The 23,614-nt window shown below is 33.4% G+C and overlaps 1 protein-coding gene across 1 annotated transcript in view; it reads left to right on the top strand.

The window, feature by feature from the left end:
- The window catches only part of Brip1 (BRCA1 interacting DNA helicase 1), a 155,211-nt gene that overhangs the window by 99,681 nt on the left and 31,916 nt on the right, over positions 1–23,614 (top strand). Inside the window, exons 14-15 of the mRNA XM_071602934.1 lie at positions 7,425–7,584; positions 8,919–9,040. Of these exons, the coding sequence (XP_071459035.1) occupies positions 7,425–7,584; positions 8,919–9,040 (282 nt within the window). The remainder of the gene's footprint in view (positions 1–7,424; positions 7,585–8,918; positions 9,041–23,614) is intronic.

Genomic DNA, 23,614 nt, shown 5'->3' with positions numbered 1-23,614 from the left:
ATCTTTCATACATTTGACTCAAGTGGGTTATGAACTCCCATTTTTACCCCAAATACAAATTGCAGAATCACATCGGTTACACATTCACATTTTTACATAATGCCATATTAGTGACTGTTGTATTCTGCTACCTTTCCTATCCCCTACTATCCCCCCTCCCCTCCCCTCCCATCTTCCCTCTCTACCTCATCTGCTGTTGTTCAATTCTCTCCCTTGTTTCCCCACCCCTTCCCCTCACAACCTCTTATATGTAATTTTGTGTAACATTGAGGGTCTCCTTCCATTTCCATACGATTTCCCTTCTCTCTCCCTTTCCCTCCCCCCACTCGTCTCTGTTTAATGTTAATCTTTTCCTCATGCTCTTCCTCCCTGTTCTGTTCTTAGTTGCTCTCCTTATATCAAAGAAGACATTTGGCATTTGTTTTTTAAGGATTGACTAGCTTCGCTTAGCATAATCTGCTCTAATGCCATCCATTTCCCTGCAAATTCCATGATTTTGTCATTTTTTAGTGCTGCGTAATACTCCATTGTGTATAAATGGCACATTTTTTTTTATCCATTCATCTATTGCAGGGCATCTAGGTTGGTTCCACAGTCTAGCTATTGTGAATTGTGCTGCTATGATCATTGATGTGGCAGTATCCCTATAGTACGCTCTTTTAAGATCCTCAGGGAATAGTCCAAGAAGGGTGATAGCTGGGTCAAATGGTGGTTCCATTCCCAGCTTTCTCAGGAATCTCCATACTGCCTAGCCCAAAATTTTAAATATTTTTATAATCTGTTTTCTTTATGGTACAATTTTATGGCCTTTTAAAAAAAGGTAAAATTATGACTCACATGAAAAGTAGAGACATCAGAGATTTTATTAAACTCACTGATTAATGAGGAAATGAACATGATGGTAAGGCCAATTCAGAAAACATTTTAAGAACAATATACTTTAGGCAATTTAATAAAAGAATAGAATATAAGATTACTGGCCTTGAATACAAGACAGGTTAATGTGCTGTAGGCCAGTAAACTGTAACCTTTGGTGTTATCTTTTCTCTTGGAGAGGAATAATTTGATTTTCTACTGGACAAAAATATACAAGTTAAAATGTAATTCCATTATGTCTGGGTCTTAATAATAAATGGTAAATTCAACAAAATGCATTTCCTTAGATACATCTGTAGTGGAATCTTTTCCTCTGTTTGTAGAAATTTGTGCTATGTATTTTTTACCTTCCTATCAAGTTTTAGATTTTTTTTCCCTTAACTCTTTCTAATTCAAACCACCTTTATCTTTGGCTTACTTTATTAGTAGCCTAAATGTATCCACTCTTATCACTCCTCTTATTTATATTAAGAGCAGAGTAATGTAGTTTGATTTTTTTTTAAAACTGTGAAATATAATGTGGACATTTAAAGTAATAACAATAAGATGAACATCTGAGTATTCACTACTCTATTAGTTTTATATTTTTAGTTCTTAATACCAAGGTTTTTTATTAATTTTGAGTTAATTTGTGCATATTGTAAAGACAAGATCTAACTTTATTTGGCATGTCATTATCTTGTGTTCCCAGTTCTGTTTGTGAAAAGACTGAGTCATTCATTATCTTGGTAGACATAGACAAAGCATTTGAAAAAATTCAGCCCTCTTGCATGATGAAAAAAAACTTTCAATAAACTTGGTATGGAAGGAAATTACCTCAAATAAAGGCCATATGTGTAAAGCTCACAGCTAGCAATATAGTCACTGGTGAAAAAGATGAAAACTTTCCTTCAAGATCAGTAACAAGGCAAGGATATTGCCTCTCACCCTTAAATATGGTGTAATACTAGAAGTCCTAGACTGAGCAATTAAACAAGAAAAAGAAACTAAAGACATCAGAGTAGGAAAGAAAGAAGTAAAATTGTTGCTGTTTATAGCCAACATGATCTTAGATGTAGAAAATCTAAAGAATCCATTAAAAATCTATTAGAGGGGCTGGGGTTGTGGGTCAGTGAAAGAGTTCTTGCCTAGCATGTGTGAGGTACTGGGTTAGATTCTCAGCACCACATAAAAATAAATAAAGGTCCACCAACAACTAATAAAATATTTTTAAAAAACTATTAGAACTAATAAATTCAGAAAAGTTACAGAATACAAAGTGAATAAACAAAAATCAGATGCAGTTTAAAAAATATTTTTTAGTTGTAGATGGACACAATACCTTTATTTATTTATCTTTATGTGGTGCTGAGGATCGAACCCAGTGCCTCATGTGTGCTAGGTGAATGTTCTACCACTGAGCCACAACCCCAGACCCCAGTTGCATTTTTGTATACTAACAATAAACCATCTGAAAAGGTAATTAGGGAAACAATCCCATTTGTAACACCACTAAAATGAATAAAATACTTTAGAATAAACTAAGTAAAAGACTTGTATACTAAAAACTGCAAAACACTGCTGAAAGAAATTTGATTTTTTTGGTAGTATAATATTTTGATTCCTTTCTTATTCCTTTTGTTTTCTACAATGGCAACCAAAACATATAAGGAATTCCTATAACTCAGTACCAAATCAATAACCCAATTAAAAAATGGGCAAAGGATTTGAATAAACATTTCTCCAAAGATGACACAGAAATGGTCTACAAGTATATGTAAAGACACTCAACATCATTAATCATTAGGAGATACAAATTAAAACCAATGAGATATCACCACATACTTCTTAGAAAGGCCATTATCAAAACACAAGAAATAACAAGTATTGGCAAGTTGAAAAATCAGAAGAATCCTTATGCATTGTTGATAGTAATGTTAAATGTATTTTTGCCTCTCGACTTATGCAAAAAAACCATTGGGATTTTAATAGAGTGCATGAAATCTATATTTGTTTTAGGTTTTCTTTAAGTGTTTGGTTGACTTTATCACTGAAGTTTTTCTTTGGTAGGACACTTTGTTGCTAATTTAATCTTACTAAGTAAAGATCTCTCAGACTTTCTTCAAGATCAGCTTTTTACCAAAAGCTGATCATGCGTTTTTAGGAATTCATCAATTTCTAGGTTATCCAGTTTGTTAGGACATTGTTTTTTAATTTCTTAAAAATTTTTTTATTTCTGTGGCATCATTTGTAATATTTCCCTTTTTTCTAATTTTAAGCTCTTTTTTCTTAGTCTAGTTAATCAATTTTATTGGTATTTTCAAAAATAACATTGATTTATTCATTTATATTTTTCTATTTTCTGTTCTCATCTTCTTATTTCCTTTCTTCTGCTAACTTTTTAATAGTTCCTTGAGGTATACCTTTGATTTATTTACTTGAGATCTTCTTTCTTTTTTAACGTATGCATTTATACTTCTATATACTTTCATCTTAGTATTGCTTTTGTTGCATACTTAAACTTGGTATCTTGCGTTTCCTTTTTTGTTGGTCTGAAGATAATTTCATTATTTTCTTTTTTAAAATTTATTTTTAATGCTTTTATTAGTACATTATAGTTAAACATAATCTTGGGATTCATTTTGATATAACAACACGTGCATGGAATGTAATTTTCTCCACTTTAGTCCCCAGTACTTTCTCTTTCACTCTCCTCCTCCCTCCCTCTGTTCTCCTTCCTCTACTCTACTGGTCTTCCTTCTATTTATTTATAGAGTTTTTTAAATTGGTGCTTCACAATATACATAAAGGTGAAATTTACTGTGGTATGTTCATACATATACATAGCATAGTTTGGTCAATATCATTCTGCAGTTCTTCCCCTTTCCTGTTGTTCCCTCTCTTTCTCTTCCCTTCCTGTACTCCACTGATCACCCTTATGTTTTCATGGGATCCTTCCCCACTTTTTTTTCTTATTGTACTCTAGTTTTTGCATGTGAGAGAAAGTATGCAACCCTTGACTTTCTGAGTCTGGTTTATTTCACATTTCACTGCAGTCAGAATGGCAATCATCAAGAATACAAATAATAATACATGCTGGTAAGAGTGTGGGGAAAAAGGTCCACTCATACTTCTTGGTGGGACTGTAAATTAGTGCAACTACTTTGGAAAGCAGCGTGGAGATTCCTCAAAAGATTAGGAATGGTATGACCACACTATCCCACTTCTTGGTATTTAAAATTCCAAAAGAACTAAAATCAGCATGCTATAATGATACAGGCACATCGGTGTTTATAGCAGTGCAATTTCACAATAGCCAAGTTATGGAACCAGCTCAGGTGCCCAACAACAGATGAATGGATAAAGAAAATGTGGTATAAGTACACAATGGAGTTTCACTCAGCCATAAAGAAGAATGAAATTATGGCATTTGCTGGTAAATAGATGGAACTGGATAATATCATGCAAAGTGCTTTTTTTTTTTTTTTTTGCAAGCCATGCACATACTATTCAAAACTGTTCTGCTTAATTTCCACATATTTGTGCATTGTCCAGTTTTCTTCCTACTTTTATTCCATTGTGGTTGAAAAAGATTCATGATACTGATTTTAGTCTTCTTAAAATTTTGTTTTGTGACATAATGTGATCTATACTAGAGAACATTCTGTATGCAGTTGAGAAGAATGTATATTCTACTGCAGCTGGGAGAAATGTTCTGCATAGGTCTGTTAGGTAGGTCCTTCTGGTCTCTGGATTTGTTTAGATTTTCTGTTTCCTTATTGATCTTCTGCCTGGATGTCTTATCTCTTATCAGAGGCCGACATTGAAATCTCCCCTTATTATGTAGCTTCCTGTTTCTCCTTTCAGTTCTGTCAATATTTGCTTGAAATATTTGGATTCTTTGATGTTGGGTACATATATAATTGTTAAATGTTCCTGATGAATTAACTTGTTTATCCTCGTGTAATTTTTTTGTCTCTCATGACAGTTTTTGACTTAAAATCTATTTAATTGATGACATCAGTATTGCTGCCCCTGCCTTATTTTAATTATTATTTATAAGGAATATCTTTTTTCCCAGCCTTTTACTTTCAGCCTATTTGTGACCTTGAATCTACAGTGAGTCACTTATCTATGGATCAGGTTTTGGTCTGTTCAGCAATTTTATGTTTTCTGATTGGGATATTTAATCCAGTTATATTTAACAATAAAGTTTTAAAGTTGTAATGCAAACCTCTAGGCCAATATTAGAAAAATATAGTCTGTGTTTCTGCTTTCTTCTTTTTGTTCTTGCCTAATCCCTGACATATAGTTTACTGACAATTTTGTTTAAAAATTAGCTAGAATCAACAAACTTTAGAGCTAGAAGTAACTCAGATATCTATCAATGAACTCAACAGTATTATCTTGCAGACACATTTCTTAAAGACCCAGTAATATGTAAACATTTTATATTTCTTTAAAAATTTAAAAATGGAATCAATATTGCATATTGTGCTTTGTTATTTTTGTGTTCAAGATTTATTTATGAATCTGACCATTTGCTTGTGCATAAATTTCTGAAGTTCTTTTAGAAATAAAAAGAAATCAACTCTTATAACAAATATGAAATAATTGGATTTATCATGCCTGCTTTTACATTTTTTAAATCATGTTTAGTTCCCTAATATTCTGAATTATTTTCTATATAATGGGAAAAATATCTACGCCGGATTTCTTTAGTGGAAAATTTGCACATTGAACTAATTCTTTGTTATTTCTCAAACTTTCTTTTAAAAATAGAATTCTCTAATCTAGTTGTGGTATATATCCTGGAGTTATTAACCTAATTATCTTACCCAAGTAGCATGAGAGGGTTTTCTCCAGATCTTGAATATTTGTGAACTACAGTGTTCAAAGTTGTTATTCCAGGATCAATGAATCAAAGATGAAATGTTGTCAATGTTTTCAGATATAGGAAAAACAGTATATCATGGATAAAATTCCATTGTGTATTAATAGTTATGCAAATTCATGGTAGTTCATCTGATTTTATATATTCTCAAGATACTTTATGCTTTTCTCAACTATCCTTTTCTAATTTTAGTTGAAATTTAAATAATTTAATAAATTTCAATGAATGTTTTGATTCTTTCAGTCTTCCTTGAAAATCCAGTGTGACAGTTGCTCTAAATACTGTCAGGAGTTGGTTTTTTGTTTTGTTTGCCTATACTTTGTAAGCACTGAGAGACTTTGATTCAGAAACAGGACACAATCCAAAAGCAGATTCTAATAGCCAATTCATGAGGTACTCAAAATGGAAGACTTTTAGATTGATGATAACCCTACATTACCATCTTACAAAAATGGGTTTATTTTCATTCTTTAGGGAATTTGCGTTTTTTTTTTTTTTTGCCTACATTGTAAAAACTGATCCACATGGTATAGAACACATGCCATACAACAATGGGTAAAATAATTGAGCTTAAATTATACTCTGTACCATTGGCTTTTGTCTTTTGCATGTATCTATCTTTTGTGTTTGTTATTTCTACTTTGTATTTGTTTTATTTCACTTTCTAGCTCCTTGAAAAGAATGTAGTTCTTTTATTTTCAAAAATTTTAAATAAGTGTATTCTAAGCTGTAAGAGTATTTCTAAATGTTGCCTTTGCTGCATTCATATGTTTTGAATTGTGAAGTTTTTTATCATTCATATCTAAAGATGATTCTCTGCAATCCATGTATTTTTTTAAGAATGAGGTTTAGTGTTGGGCTTCCTTTTTTTTTTCAATAACTTTGTATTATTTATTTTTACTCTAACATTCTATTATTAAAATATGTTCAATTTATATATCTATTCAATTTGGGTTTTTTAAACACCTTTTTAAAATATTTATTTTTTTAGTTGTAGTTGGGCACAATACCTTTATTTTATTTATTTTTATGTGGTGCTGAGGATCGAACCCAGGGCCTTGCATGTAATAGGCGAGCGCTCTACCGCTGAGCCACATAATGATTTGGGTTATTAATGATGATCCCATTTTCAAACAGTGAGCTTAATTGCCTATGTACTTCGTAAAATCATTTTAAGAATCTTCATTTAAGATGGGTTAAGAATATTAAGGAACTTTTCCTTAAGACTTAAATAATTTAAAATATATTTACATTAGAGTTTGAGGGGGTAGCTAGTGGAAGAGCACATACTTAGCATGTGCAAAACCCTGAATTCAATCCCCAGCACCACAAGTGGGGAAAAAAAACAATTCTAACAGAAGTAATTTTTTTTTCGGCTTGTGAAATCACCACAATGCAATAATAGTAGTAGCAGCAGCAGCAGCAGCAGCAGCAATAGTGTTAATGGCAAAAGTATTGTTAACAGAAGCAGCTGATAATATTTATTAGGAATTTCACCAATCACAGCTTTAATGAGATATTGCTTACCTTATTTATAGATGAGAAAAGTCACTGAAAGGTTAATACATTTGCCATGGTTACATTATAGTCATATTAGCTTTAAACGAATAAAAAATGGTAAATTTGTTCAGCTGAATGCACAAAAATTTAATCTTTTTATCTTTCCCTGTTTTAGCTATTAGAAAAATTAAGAGAACGTTGGCTCCATACTGGTTTGTGGCATAATCTGGAGTTGGTGAAGACAGTCATTGTAGAACCACAAGGAGGAGAAAAAACTGATTTTGATGAATTGTTGAAGGTGTACTATGACTCAATCAAGTATAAAGGAGAGAAAGGTAACTAGAAGTTATTTCATGGTCAATGACAAAATATTTTTATTATTAAGTAAGAAGTTGGTATTAGAATTTCATTTCTTATATTTTTAAATGAATTGCAGTTAGGAGAAAATTTATATTTTATAATCTTAGGAAAAGAAAAAAAGAAATTCTTTTGTTTGGAATTATCCTCCTATGATATTTTCACTTGTGTGTGCCAATTCCACTTTAAGAAACAACGTGCAATCAGGCAGTATCCCATGGTTTTCCTTACACTAACTGAAATATTTTGTGCAAGAAGGCAGTCAGGATATGTATAAATATTTCCTTACTAGCCAGATGGAACATATATTTTTATGCAAATAATGTACTTTTTGCTTATATTCTATTAAATAAGATTCATTTTGAGTTTTCAAAACATAACTGAGGGGGCTGGGGTTGTGGCTCAGTGGTAGAGCACTCACTTAGTATGTGTGAGGCCCTGGGTTCCATCCTCAACACCACATATAAATAAATATAATAAAGGTGTTGTATTCACCTTCAACTAAAAAAATAAATAAATAAAAAATAACTGAGGACTCAGTTTCCAGGCTTGAGAATTTCCCTACAGTTTTATGTGAAGGACTAATAGCAATAATTTATGAACAATGCAGCAATGAAAATACTATAATTGTCAATATCTTTTAATGTTAACAGTACATATAGTGTTTTGAGCACTTTTATTCAGTCTCATAATTAGTACAAATAAGTTATTTAAATTGTTCTGAGACTTTTACTTTGTAGTGGTAAAAGGTAATGATTGAAACTTCAATTTTTAGTTCATACTTGCTCAGTTCATACACAATTGCTACTCTGGTATAGTTTTATTGCATAATTTATCTGGGAGACACATCTGTAAATTAGTTTACTACCATATTGCATCTAATTTTGTTTTGTTTGTATGGATGTATTTATTTGCAGTGTTGGGGGTTGAACCAAGGTTCAATCACTGAGCTATCACTGAGCTACATTCGCAGACTTTATATTTATTTGTTTGTGGTACTGGGGACTTAACCCAGGAGCATTCTAGCACTGAACTATACTTCTAGCCCTTTTTCATTTTGAAACAAACCCTCACTAAGTTTCTGAGGCTGACTACAAACTTGAGGTCCTCCCATCTCAGCCTCCTGAGTAGGTGGTATTACAGACATGCACCACCACCCAGCTTATTTTCCTTATTTATTTAAGACAGTGAACTTTAACAGTATATCTCCTAAAATATGAAGAATAATTAGTCTTTACAAAATGTCAAGAATAAGCTATTTCTGAGAATTTTGAATATGCTATTTAAAAATGTTTATTTTCTGTTGATTAAGATGGAGCCCTGCTAATAGCAGTTTGTCGTGGTAAAGTGAGTGAGGGTCTGGATTTCTCAGATGACAATGCCCGTGCTGTCATAACAATAGGAATTCCTTTTCCAAATGTCAAAGATCTACAGGTAGGCCATCAAAGCTTTAAGAAGTATACATTTTTCTTGTATCTTCATTTTATCTTTATGAAGAATCTGAAAAAGGTTTAGTAGAAAAATGTTTATTTTATTTTTAACTCATACTATCTTTTGCTTGACAAATGTGATTTTCAAATTGTGGTCCTAGGTCAGGAGCACCAGTATTACCAGGGAACTTAGTAGAAATACAGTTTTTTAGGCTCTGTTTCAGAACTGCTGAATCAGAAATGCTTGATGTAGAGCCCCATAATTTTGGTTTTATAAGCTCTTCGCTCTAGACTCATAAATCCCCCAAGGAATTCTAGGGTCCTCTCTATAATGCACTGCCCTACTTATTCCACAATTTTAGTTGCCACCAAATTCTGATCTCTTCCACTTCACCCCAGTAGCACCACTGTACTCTGATTGTAGGTAAGTGTTGTATGCTGTGGCCAGGAAATTATACTCAAGCAGAGAGGTGAAAATAATGGCTAACAGAGGCTGGAAAGTTCCACAGTGGCCACTGAAAGGCTGTTTTCAAGACTCGGTCAAAGCTGGAAGCCTTAGAATTAGGAATATTGATGATCCAGTCTAAGGCCAAAGACTTCTGGTACAAGTCTCAGAATTCAAAGGTCAAAGTACCCTGCAGTCTGATATTTAAAGGCAGTAGTATCAGAAACCTGCCAGCTCTACAAGGAAGAACCATATAAAGTTTTCCCCCTGCAGCTTTTCCTCTTCCATCCTGGCTCTCAACTGGTTAGATAGTGCCTGTTTTGGTTTAAATATTAGGTGTCCCCCCAAAAGCTCATGTGTGAGACAATGCAAGGTTTAGAGGCAAAATGATTGAGTTATGAGAACGTTAACTCAATCAATTAATTAATCTCCTGAAAGAGATTAACTGAGTGGTAACTGAAGGTGGTGGGGTTTTGGCTAGAGGATATGGGTCCCTGGGGGAGTGCCTTTGGGATATGTATTTTGTATCTGGCAAATGGGAGTTCCAGCCACTTTCCTCTGCCCCACCCTTCTGCCATGATGTTCTGCCTCATCTCAAGCCCTGAAGAATGGAGCCAGCTGTCTATGGACTGAGATCTCTAAAGCTGTGACCATTCAAATAAACTTTTCCTCCCCAAAAATTGTTCTTGTCGGGTCTTTTTAGTCACAGCAGTGAAAAAGCTGACTAAAACAATGCTCATTCTTGTTCAGATCTGGTTCTGGGACTATTTGCCATGACTCCTCTGGTACCCTCTGGGCCTCTTTAGAACTTTTGAAAGTCCCACCTGAGAATTCATAATGTAATCCTTTCAGCCTCTACTGGCTTTGGTAGCTTCTACTACCTTTCTCCAACTACTTGTGCTACCACTGAGGGCACTGATGGCCACATGCTGGGCTATGACTTCTAATCTAAAATGGCTTATTCTGCCTTCATTGATACTGGTGAAACAGTTCTCATCTACTCTAGAAAACTGTTGCTTCAACAACATTCATTAGTGCTGGGTTCCCACACTAGTGCTACTGATAGTACTGCTATTGACACTGATACTGTTGTTTTCTGATGTCTTATCATTTTACTCTGTGACTGCATTATTGCATTATTGCTGCTTTGTTAAAGTGGGAGAATCCTTTTTCCTCTTTATACCACAAGTTATTCCAATATCTTTTTTTTTTTTTTTGCTTTTTAAAATTTTTTAATTGATTTAAAAAAAATAAATGATGCATTACAATTCTTACTACACATATATGGCACAATTTTTCATATCTCTGGTTGTATATAAAGTATGTTCACACCAATGTGATGTCCATCACATTCCACCATCCTTGCTAACCCCATGCCCTCTACCTTCCCCTCCCATCCCTCTGCCCTATCTAGAATTCGTCTGTTCCTCCCATGTTCCCCTTCCCTACCCCACTATGAATCAGCCTCCTTATATCAGAGAAAACATTCAGCATTTGTTTTTTTGGGATTGGCTAACTTCACTTAACATTATCTTCTCCAACACCATTCATTTAACTGCAAATGCCGTGATTTTATTCTTTTATTGCTGTTAATATTCCATTGTGTATACATGCCACATTTTTCTTTAATCCATTCCTCTACTGAAGAGCATCTAGGTTGGTTCCACAGTTTAGCTATTGTGAATTGTGCTCCAATAACTTAAATATACATTTTTTCCTCTGGAATTAGTTTGTGCATTTTTGCTAATCCTTCTACTTCTCAAACCTATGTGAGTTCTTGAGAGCTGGAAAAGAGGATAAGCTTTATGACTGATAGTAGACTGTCAAATATTACTGACTAATATTACACTTACAAAATGGTGAAGCTTGGAAAGATTCACATCAAGCTTACAGTACTGATTACATCTGAGGAGACGAGATGGGGATGATACTGTAAATAGTTATCAAAGGGGACTTTAACTTTTTCCATAATTTGTAATTAAAAATAAAAGCGTTAAGAAAACATGATGAAAATATTTATTGTTATTCTTTTTTTTTTTACAAAAATTCTTAAAATTAAAAGGTGTATTTATGAATATGGCATTTTACCTTCCATTTTCTCTACTTTTACCTTATGATAAGGGAAATTGCCCAATTTTCCCATGGTAGAATAAATTGCCCACCTTATGGCAGCCAAAAAAAAAAAAAAAAACTAACACTGGTGACCTGCTCTGACAGTTCTGTCATGATCCTACTTGTCATTGTTCTGTTTATCCAAATCCCAGTGGCTCAATTGCATAAAATCACAAAGCAGAAGTGTCACTGGATTCTGGATAGAGAAAAAGAGGGTGGTTCTAAAGGTTTTCCCCTAGTGTTTCCCAAAAGGTGCAAATATAGTGGACCCAAGAATAGTCTAAGCTGTAGCATCCAGGGACAGGAAGAGAGAAATGCAAGGGAAGTGTATTTCTTATTACCATGTGTCTAGACCAATCCTTCCTGTGTAACAGTTCTAAAATTCAGTGACTTAAAACAACAATCATTTGTTACAGATCACACATTTATGAAGTGGCTAGGCAGAACATGTTACTGATAATATTTATTTGTATGCACCTATGGGATAGAAGAGAAGTTTATAGTAGTTTACTTCTTCAAGACCAACAGGATGCTTTCTAACACCAGTCAGTTAAGACAGAATCTTAAATAACTTCTAATCATGAGAGTTACTTCCCATCCCTTTGCTATATAACACAACCTAATTTAAGGGAATGACTGTCCCATACTCTTGCCATATTCTGTTGGCCAGAAGGAAGTCAAAATTCTACCCTCACTTAAGGGAAGAGCAAATAAAGTGTCACCTTAGGATGTATCTGCCATCTTGTAGTCTGTAAAAGGAGTTGACAGACTAAATTATTTCCATAAATGCTTTTTCCAAAACTATGCTTCAAATTACTGGACTTTAAGCTAGAACTTTTACATTTTCTTTTACATTAATACTCAGTTTAACATACAAAAATAATAGAATTTATTTAGAAGTGAACATTTAAATATTCCATCTTATAGAATTGAAACAACCTATTTTAGTATTATTTTTCCCACTTCATTTTATTTCACATTTAAAAGGTTCAGATCAGTGAAAAATGATTTGAGTGGGAAAAAGAAGACAGGGACATTAATTTGATGATATTTGCTTTTTTTCTTAAATTTAAGAAAGATTATGGAAGTAAAAATTAAACTACAGTTTAAAATACTAACTTAAGACTTTAGAGTCTCAATAGCAGAGTTTGGCTTTTAGAAAAGCAGGAAAATGTATGTTAGAGTCAAAAATACGACTTCTTTGGCTGTGACCAGGATTTCCTCTTCCCACCTTGGGGACTAGAAAATAGAGGTAGGAAAATTTCATTTTGGAGCCAAGTGTGACTTGTTTAGTTCAAGTCGTAATTTATTGCACATACCTCAGGGACCTGAAAATAAAGAAACCCACTATGAAATGTTGATAATGGGCCACTCTGAAGGGCAAGCATTAAGCTAACTTTCCCAGTGAGGATTTTTTTCTCTTCTACCTTTCCCAGATGCTTCTGATCATTCTATAAGAACATACTTAATCGTATAATAGTTAAAAAGAAAACTTTCTATGCATTAAAATGAAGTATTTGAGGGGCATGAGAGTGAACCAAGGTTTATTATATGAGTAGATGTCAGTGGAAAAGTATAACTAAAAGAGAAGTTGTTTTCTTTTAATGCAATTAAGTCACAGTATAATAAGACTGCCTATTTAGTGGGTATTTAAAGCAAACCCTTTGGTCAATTATAATTACAAAAGCCTTCAACATTATGATTTAGTCACCCACATCTCAAATTGGTAACATGGACATAGTTTGTGAGACATGATAAAATAAAATATTAGATTTTAAAATGTAACTCTGTTTTGTATTCCTTAAGGTAGTCTAATGGGAAAAAAAAAGATGATCTAGTACTAGAATAGAAATATTCTCCCTTTGTGAGTTTTGTACCTTTACTCTGAGAAAAAAAATTAATAAACTAAGCACATGGTAAAAAATTTTATACTTTAAAAAGGATGAAGTAGCATGTTAAACTTTTTATAATTGGCTTAATAAAATTTGATAGTAATATTCATTGTCAGAAGTGCTTTTATAATGATGGAAATAAGGTATTCAGGTAATAATTTTGTTTTGTTTTGTTTTGTTTTAGCAGTATGGTATGTTTAGTTTCCAAAATAAGTTTGTTTTTTTTTTCCCAAGTGCTAGGGATCTGCAGGTTGGGCTAGTGCTTACTCTGTCATTAAGCTACATCCCCATACCCCAAAGTAGATTTTATTTGGAAACTACTTAAAATTAAGGTAGTGGGGCTGGGGATGTGCCTCAAGCGGTGATGCGCTCTCCTGGCATGCGCGGGGCGCTGGGTTTGATTCTCAGCAGAGTAAAGATGTGTCCACCGAAAACTGAAAAATAAATATTAAAAAATAAAATTAAATTAAATTAAAGTAGTGATCTAAATATCTATTTTAGTATTAGCCTATAATAGCTATTTGGATTTGTTTTGTTTCTTTTTAATTTTGGAAACAGCTTTGAATATATTATTTTAATCAATCTTTTAAAATTACATTCATAACAAATAAAAAAGAAAATTACATTCCTAATTGAAAAAACAAGCATCTACTTTAATTTTGTTACATCATATTGTCTCCAACAAACACACACTTGTCATACTAGATTTCCATGCATTGTAAACATTTTATAAGACGCAGTCCTTGCCCTAAAGGATGACAGAGTTAATAAATATACAGCACACATTAAACTGTTTTCACTTATCAGAATATTAGATGGCCGGGCGTGGTGGCACACACCTGTAAGTCCAGTGTTTTGGGAGGTTGAGGTAGGAGGAGTGTGAGTTCAAAGCCAGCCTCAGCAACTTAGCAAGGACCTAAGCAACTCACCAAGACCCTGTCTCTAAATAAAAAATATAAAAAAGGGCTGGGGTTGTGGCTCAGTGATTAAGCACCCCTGGATTCAATCCCTGGTACCCCCCCCCATATATATATATATATAATGTCAGATGATGGCAGTACTAGAGTTCTTAAATCTGACAGATTTCTTTATAAGGAGAATGAGTTTGTCCCTTCATTATTTTGGTTGCTGTGACAGCAGTGTGAATATTCATGAGAAGATGAATAGGGGGAGGGATGCAAAGAACTGTAGTATATCAATCAGTTTTAAAAACATACTTTTTGAGCAGATTCATCTATCCTTTTCGAGTAGATTCATTGAGTTCTTTAGAATTACTTTTATATCGTAATTATTTTAATGATCTTGAGTGTTTCATTATTCATTTATTAATCCATTTAACAAATATTTACTAAAAACCTAATTTGTACTAAATGCAGTAGATACAAAAGTGAGCAACATGCTATCTCGATTCTGGTGATGTCTATCATTTAGTAGAGGACATGCTGTTTCTATACTGGTGATATCTATTATTTAGTAAAGGACAAGAACATATAACATTGTTTTGGTGGAATACAAACTAGGTGCTCAGATGCTTAGGAAAAATGAAGTTGATCACCACCTTTCACCTTCTCTATAGACATCAATTTGCTTCTATTGACTTGCCTAAAAGGAATGGAAGAGCCAAAAAGGTGAGATTTGAATGTTGTCAACACTGAAATTTAAACATACAAACATATGATAAAGTAGAATCGGCCCATTAGAGATCAGATTACAACAAAAACTTTTCAAATTCTAAGACTACTCAGAATAATGAAACAACCTTTTTTTTTTTTTCCTTTTTTTCGAATACCTGGCTTAAAGTAGAAAGTACTATTGTAGACTCTGGGAACACGGTGATATACTACACAGATTATAGCCCCTTTTCTCATAGAGTTTACAGTCTAGCAAGGAATGTTCACATTAATGTAATAAACAATCACAGTTATGATGAAGGCTATAAGAAAAGTCACAGGAACCATGAGAATGTTATAACAGGTCTTTATGGGTCAAGAAAGGCTTCCTGAGGAAGTGATATTTAAGCTGACACAGGAAAGAAGGCTGGGAATTATGTAGGTGAACAGAATGGATAAATAGTATTCTCAATAGAGAGAACAGCATATGCTAAGGTCCTAATGTGTGAAAGAGGATAGCAGTTTTCAGAAATTGAAAGAAGCTGAGTTAGAGAGAGAGAGTTAGGAGACTGGCATGTGAATACAGACTAGGAGAGGTATTTAGGAGCCAAATCACTTAGGGCTCTATATGCCATTTTCAGGATTTGGGAGTTTATTCTAAACTGTAGGAAACCAGATCCAGGAACAGAGCCTGAGGTCAGAGTGGAGTGGAGTTCTGGTTATAGTGTAGCATCTGATACAGAAACCCACCTGGATCTAGCTCCAATAATAATAACATGTGGTTACCCAAGGGAAATGCTATGTATATAAACTAAAAGAGTTGTAATCTTAAACTCTTTAACATTTAGGAGTCCAGCAACTTGCTGGTAGAATTATTGGAAACAGCCAAAATCAGAGATAGAGGAGAAAAACCTTGTCACTTCTAAAAGTCTAGAATAAGTTTAGCTTTCATTACTTATGCTTTTTTCCCTCCCTAGATCATTTTTTACAGCTTAAAAAAAAAAAAAAACTTGGCCCAAAGTATTACTAAAGCAGTCCATAAGTATATCTTGAAGTTCTAAAATTAAAAAATAGTTTGAATCTAAGCAAATTGACAACTTATATATCTACCTGGGCAGTGAACACTGAGAAAATAAAATGCTTTTTTCCCATCTCTTCTGAAAAAATGAACAAATAACAACAGAACAGCAAGCAATACCTCAAAGAAAGCTGTGGAATTATTGTTTGACTTTTGTCTCTCTAAAAAGAATTATTTTTCTTCAGAGGAGAAATTTGGTTTTAGGTTTTAATCAGTTTACTCGTCAGGTACCCTCAAAGCTGACAGGGTGCAGACATGTGGATGGGCTTTTGATGTGTTGTGTCACTTGTTTGTCCAACAATAAAGTTTTAAATTCTCAGATAAACTATACTGTAGTAGACATCTCTGTTCAGTGTTTACAACTTCAGTCCCTCTTGTTTTTAACTGAGATTAAAAGTTTGAAACTTTGAGAATGAGCTCAGTTTGAGAGAGTTTATACTGTCATAGACAGTTCAAACTAAAACTTTGAGATAGTTCAGTTTATACTGTCGTACAAAATGATTTCTAACTGTAGGACAGATAACACCAAAATGCCAGAGAGAATAGTAAACTGTACAATAGCTCATAGTGTCTTTTCCTGTTGTATCACTGTGGCTTAAAATTACTTTACATCAGGGTTTCTTAAGTTTGGCACTGTTGACATTTTGGACAGGATAATTCTTTGTTGTGAGGTCTGTCCTATGCATTGTAGGACATTTTGGGGGCATCTCTGGCCTTTACCTACTAGCTGCCAGTAGCAACAGGCCCCTCATCCATGCCTGCCATTTTTTTCTCTTAAATATTTTTTTAGTTGTAGATGGACACATATCTTTATTTATTTATTTTTATGTGGTGCTGAGGATTGAGTCCAGTGCCTTACATGTGTGAGGCAGGCACTCTCCCACTGAGCTACAGCCCCAGCCCCATGCCTGCCATTTGTAACAACCCAAAATATCTCTAGAGATTCAAATACCTTCTGGTAGGCAAAATTTCTCTCAGTTAAGCACCACTGCTTTATATAGTAAGACATACAAATGTATGTCATGAATTAAAATGAACTATCTGCATTTATTTTTAAATTATTTTTTATCAAGTTGAAAAAAGTCCAATAAAGCTTTTACTAAGAGTCTAATATATACTAAATATAGTAGATGACTTCTTATAATAACAATCCCTTGGCTTCTACCCCATTCCCAGCCCCTACTTCTGAGAGGTGTGGTTTTTCACTTCTTTTAACTGTATTTACCTCCATATTTTATTTTTATTTAATTGGTTTTAGACATATTATTAATTTCCTAATTGAAATAAGGATTTAGCTCACTCTACTTTTCCCATATATCACCTAAATATAGTTATGTCACAATTTTAAAATTAAGCCTATTATCAATATTCACATTACCATGATTATGAAAATACTATTAACTGTAGTCAAATGATTTCCTTCCTATTTTGAACTGTTAAGTTAATAATATACTCCTCAACCCACCGTTTTTCTTTTTTTAGGTCTTTCATCTTCATTTAACTCTGTCTTCTTCAAATAGATTTGTACAAGCCTCTCACTACAATTCTTTTTTAATTGGCCTATCAGATAATATGTCATTTTCTCCCTCTGGAGTGGAGTTATCACTTCTTAAGCCTCTGATCTGCTTCGTCAGTTAGGACTAAGTTGCTCTTTCAGCCCATCTAAGTGTTGGTGTCCTGAGAAATTTTTTTTTCCATTGCTATTATCCTAGGAATTTGATTTGCATATGTTTTCTCTGTTAGATCGCCAGTTTCCTGGGTCTTGGGTTTCCCCCATCTCATTTATTTTTTTCATTTTTTGTTTTTGTTTTGTTCCCCTTTTTGCAGTGCTAGGGAATGAACCTAGGTTATCAAGCATGCACTCTACCAATAATCTTGGTATAGCCTTCTTATTTTTCTTATAAGAGATAGTGTCCTCCTATGTTGCCCAGCCCAGCGTCAAAGTTTCAATATTCCTGTCTCAGCCTCCCAAGTATTTGCGAACACCACTATACCCAGCCTGCTCTTTGATCTTTGTGGTACACATTTTCTAACAGTTTCCTGAGTTAGTTCCTTATACTTCCATTTCCTGAGACTTTCTGGACTTCTGCAGGCCAAACTGGCTTACTTCCCAGAATAGTTCTGTAGGTACATCAGTTTGAATTTTCTCCTTTCTGCACATTTACCATTTGTCCATCTGCTTTTCATATATTGGGGATTGGAGTTAGATGTGACTTAGTTTAATTGAAGTTGAAGATTGTTTCTCTGTCTTTTAATGAAGGGCAGTTTTTGAGAAGGGAAGAGGCAATGTCTTTTTTGTTTTGTTTTTTAGTTCTTGAAACCAGAAGTCTTCATTACTTTCTAAAATAAAGCATTAGTTTTCAAAATGCTATGATTCCATATGCCTTACTTTCACACTCTCACATTCATATTTGAGAAGGTCTGAATTGTATATTTCTGGAAATAATATTTTAAAGGTAGAAAGTACTAGTATCTTTTAATCAGATCTTATATTTAGAAGATAATTTGGGTGTAAATAGTAAAAAAAAATAGAAATCTCCAGTGGAGGTAATCAACTGAGTTTTAACATTTTAGGTGTGTTTTCAAATAGTCATCTAATCTTTTTTTTTTTTTTTTTTTTTTAACGTATATATTTTCTCTTGCTGATGTTGTTAAATGTTTGATCTTGCCTGAGCCCACTGTCATTGGAATTAACTTCTGCTTTCTACACCTGCCATTGCCAACAAATCTTTATGTTAAACTCCCCCAGGGCCATCATGCTTATTATTACATCATTTGGCTTCCACAAGCCTCTGCCATAAGAGATCTGACCCCATTCCAGAGCTATATGGATGTAGGTATAGATGTAGGTGTAGTTCTCCGACCCTCACTGAATGCTGCACTGCTCATTCCCTTAACAAAGCCTCTTCATATTGGCTCATTCTTTTAAACGTTACAGTGCTTTTTTTTTTCTTTCTTTCTTTTTCTTCTTCTTTTTTTAGTGCTTGGATATTAAACCCAGGAAATAAGATATTTGAATGAAACAATATTTAGCCTAATGCTCTAATTCTCATACATTATAAAACTCTGATTTGGGGTCCATAACATAACATAATGACCATATAGCCTAAATAGTTCTATGACTTTTTTTATATACCTAAAATAGTATATTACAACGAATGTAAAGTCCACAGAAACCTTCAGTGGGTTCCAGAAGTATGAGATAAGTAATGACTTTCTAGCCTGCTTTTCCCTAACATAGGATACTTTACTATTTCATGCTCATTGTCATTTATGCATCCAACTCTGAGATAAGGTTGGCAGGAATTATTTTCCTCTTTTTACAGAAGAAGAAACTCAGAAAGGAAGCTAAAGCTATATGGCCGTACTGTGGCCTACCCAAGGTCAAACAACTGCTGAGTATCGAAAGCCTTGACTTTAAGCCATGTGCTTTTGCCAGTCTACTTCCTTTCTTCAAAATAGACCATGGCATGCATGGTGGCATTTTCTAGAGATGATAATTTAAGCATTTGCAGGTTTATCTGAGCAGTATTTTAATATGGATGGCCTAACTAAATTGCCACAAAGTCTATTGCTTTTTTTTTTTTTTTTTTTGGTGGTCCTAGGAATTGAAGCCAGGCCTTGTGCGTGTGAGGCAAGCACTCTACCAACTGAGTTATATCCCTAGCCCAAGCCTATTGCTCTTTTTAAAAAATTTAAACTTAGCCCTTTATTGAATAAGCATATTTAAAATTTCTTGCAGGTCTTAAATTATTTTTCTTTTTAGTAGGAAATATTAATATTTACTTTGTCCCATGCTTTTATATTGACAGTTGTTTTGTAATAATAAAAAATTAAAATCTAATGTTCCATCCCAACTGAAATGTTTTTGTATTATTATTGTTGAAGCATTTACTCAGGAGTGTTTAAATGTTACCCAATAAACTATTCTGGATAGTAGCCACACGATAACTTATTTTAACCAATTAAGTTGAATATGTGGAGGCCAGAAGATACCTGCCTTGAATATATTTTTTTTCTCTAGTCTCTTTCCCTCCCTCCCTTCCTTTCTTTCTGTGTGTGGTGGGCACTGAATCTAGGACCTTGTGTATGCTGGGCTAGCCCTCTTCTCCTGAGCCATACACCCAGCCCATTTTCTTAAATTTGAAATTTTCAGGTCCCTCCCCCACAACACTGACGATTTATAGCACAAAGTTTAATTTAACTAATCTTATTTGTTAAATAAGCATCTTATCCATGCGTGAAATAAGTTATTTTGTTGTTATGTCTTGAGTCTTCTTTCTTGGTAGATTATTTTGGTCAAGTCCTAATGTAACAGAAAGTAAGTACCAATTGAAAACTATTTCTAATATAATTTGTTTTCATTTTTAAAGTGATCCTGACTTCTTAACTCTGAGCAGAAACCTTTTTTCCCTTCATTTAGAAAAAATATGTACTATATTTGGTTAACCAATGTCTTAAAAATCTTGAAAATATGCCAGATGAAATAAAACCAGCTATATTCCTTTAATCTATCTAAATTATTTCACATATGAGATCTGATGCTGAATTTAGAATTCTAACTGTCGGAATTTATATTGTGATACAATGATAAAAGTGTTTATACACTGTAATGATATGGAGTAGTAAATGTCTCTAATGCACAGTCTCTGTCTTCCAGATTTAGTTTGCTATAAATGTTTAGGTTTTAGGCCCTGTACCTTGGCTAGAGTTAAAACTGTTCTTCCTGAGTGTTTGCTAGACAAATGTGTTTATTTTTCTGAAGAAAAGTTTTCTTAATATTTTTAATTAATGAGCTTAGCTGGTTATTTGTTCTTTATTTTATTTGGAGACTTGAACTTTTGTCTTCAAGCTTACATGAAAGAAAAAACTATATTCAGCTAAGTAGATTGCTTTCAGGAAAGTATTTATTACTGAAATCACAGCATATTTATCTGAAATGGGATAAAATCCATCATTTTTCATGTGAGGTAGAGGTAAAGTGAAGAGATTCATTTATAGTTTTAGCTCATATTTGTCACACCATTTATTTCTTCAGAAGCTAGTTATAAAACTTCTAAAAGGCTACTCTTGCACAGAGCTGTTTAAGGCCAACACGGTTAGGTTTGACTGAAAGTTGAAAAAATGATCCAGTATTCAAAATTGTGACCTAAATTTGTTGTTGACATATGGAATATAATATTTTTGATTACTTTATGTTGTCTATTACTGCTATAAGTAGTATACTACTTGTACCATTTCTAATAAAATTAAGACATGGAGAACTTAAGGAACTTGAAGTTTGATCTCAAGTATATCATAATGGTAAAAATCAGAATACAAAGTCATATAATTTCTACTCAAATACTGTCTACTGGAAATCTTTACAAAATTCTCTAAGTACCCCCTCAGACAAACTTGATTGTCAGTGTCTGCTATTTTGGATTTCCTACTTAAGTTAAATTTTGATTCAGATATGTTTTTAGTTGTGTAAAAACTACCAAATTAAGGTGCTTTTTATTTTGTATGAACTTTGAGATCCAGTTATCAAAAATTTTTGTGAATTCATGTAGTATCTGAACTGGTGGGTTGCAAACTCCAGTGGCTACATGAGTTAAATAGATTATTTAAATGAGTGAGGTAGTTGAGGACACTGGTAAAACAGACAGATTTTTAGATTTTGGCAAATAATGCTCATTATTCGAAGCTGTGGTAAGGTCCACACAAAATACAACTGTGAACATTTGAATATGCAGCCTTGGATAAAATAACTTGCCTTCACCCTTCTGTTCTCACACCCCTCCAAATTTACACATACACTAATTTATTACGGTTGGGGAGCAAATGATTGAAACTCCTTCCAGAGAGTACAATTAAATATAGCTTTCTATTTTGGGAAAGGCTTGTAAAATGTATTTGAGAAGTAATGTTAAATGGTCTAAAAGATCATCTTTCCAAACCACACTTGAGCTCAATTTATGGTGTTTACTTTTTGTCAAAACTCAGAAAAAACATTCACAGTTAACTTCCATAATATGAAATGTCTGTCTCATTAGGCATTAAAGAAGCATTGGTCAACAGGTATAATATTGTTAGACTATATATAGCTAATGTGAATGTGGGCAGTGACCTCCCAAATAGATCAAAGACTAATCTCTTTGACAGTTACAAGATGGCAGAGCTTGCCTTGGGCCTTATGCTGCTTCATATTGAAACTATTTGTTTGGAAAGCATGCCTGAGGGATAAGAATGTGTTTATAAGGATGAGCAGGTAAAAGTAAAAGGTTGTCTTTTGACATTTCAACTAATCCCTTCCAGCCTTTGGTTTACTTAACATTTAGGCTCTTTGCTGGCAGGAGAAACTGGCTTTTTCACATATGCTGTATGTCATTTTAAATTGAGCATTGATTTTCATGCCTGATAATCACTAAATCTACAATGTAAAATAGATTCTGGTGTCATTAAAATAAGGTGTATTGTCTTCCTACCTTTTCTAAGGCATTAGTGTTATCTTTTTTCTAATTAAATATGACTACCCAAAGATACTTAATTTATTAATTAATGAATTGTTTACTAATGTAAAGAGTATGAATATAATAAAAATATTTCAAAGTTAACCTTTATATATGGTTCATTTCAAGTTTGTTTTGTTTTTGTTGGTTTTTTTTGTTTGTTTGTTTTTTACTTTTCATATAAAATAATTCCCCAAGGTAAAATATTGGCAGGCAGTATTTTAAAGGTCTTTTGGATTGCTAAAAAGTGTTTGAAAATTTGCAAGAAATGTAATAATATAGAGTAGTTATACAGAGAAATTCATTTATTTTAATGAAAGATAAAAGACCAAGACGAGCCAGGCATGGTGGCACACCCTGTAATCCCGCATTTTGAGAGGCCACAGCAGGAAGATTGCAAGTTCAAAGCCAGCCTCCACAACTTAGCAAGACTCTGTCTCTAAATAAAAATATATTTTTTAAAAAGGGCTGAGAATGTGGCTCAATGGTTAAGCACCCCTGGGTTCAATCCACAGCACCAAAAACAAAAGACCAAGAAGACATAATTTTGCTTATTTAATCTAATAGTTGCTACATTATCTCTAAATATTTCATTTATAAATACTTTCTAAAGTAACTATTGTCATAGGAACAATCACCATTACAAAGCATTAGTCTGTGGCAGAGGCAATTTTGAAAACTCCTCAACTGTTAGGTCTAACAAAGTATAGAAGTCAGTTTCTTTGAGGAAGAAAAAGAGGAAAAAGTGCTTTAGGTGCATTTCGAGAGAGAGGAAATTTTTTTTTTCTCGTTGGATAGAATTTTGAATTATATTATAATGAGCCTTATTGCAGAATTTTCAGAAATTTTTTCACATTATCTAGTATGTGAAATTATCTAATGGTGCTATATTTTTTACTTATTTATCTTACTATACAAACCAAATTTACTTTCTTAAATTCTAAATATGA

The sequence above is a fragment of the Marmota flaviventris genome, chromosome 17 (assembly GCF_047511675.1).
Source record: "Marmota flaviventris isolate mMarFla1 chromosome 17, mMarFla1.hap1, whole genome shotgun sequence".
Taxonomy (NCBI): Eukaryota; Metazoa; Chordata; class Mammalia; order Rodentia; family Sciuridae; genus Marmota; species Marmota flaviventris.
This window is presented reverse-complemented; position numbering and strand designations above follow the sequence as displayed.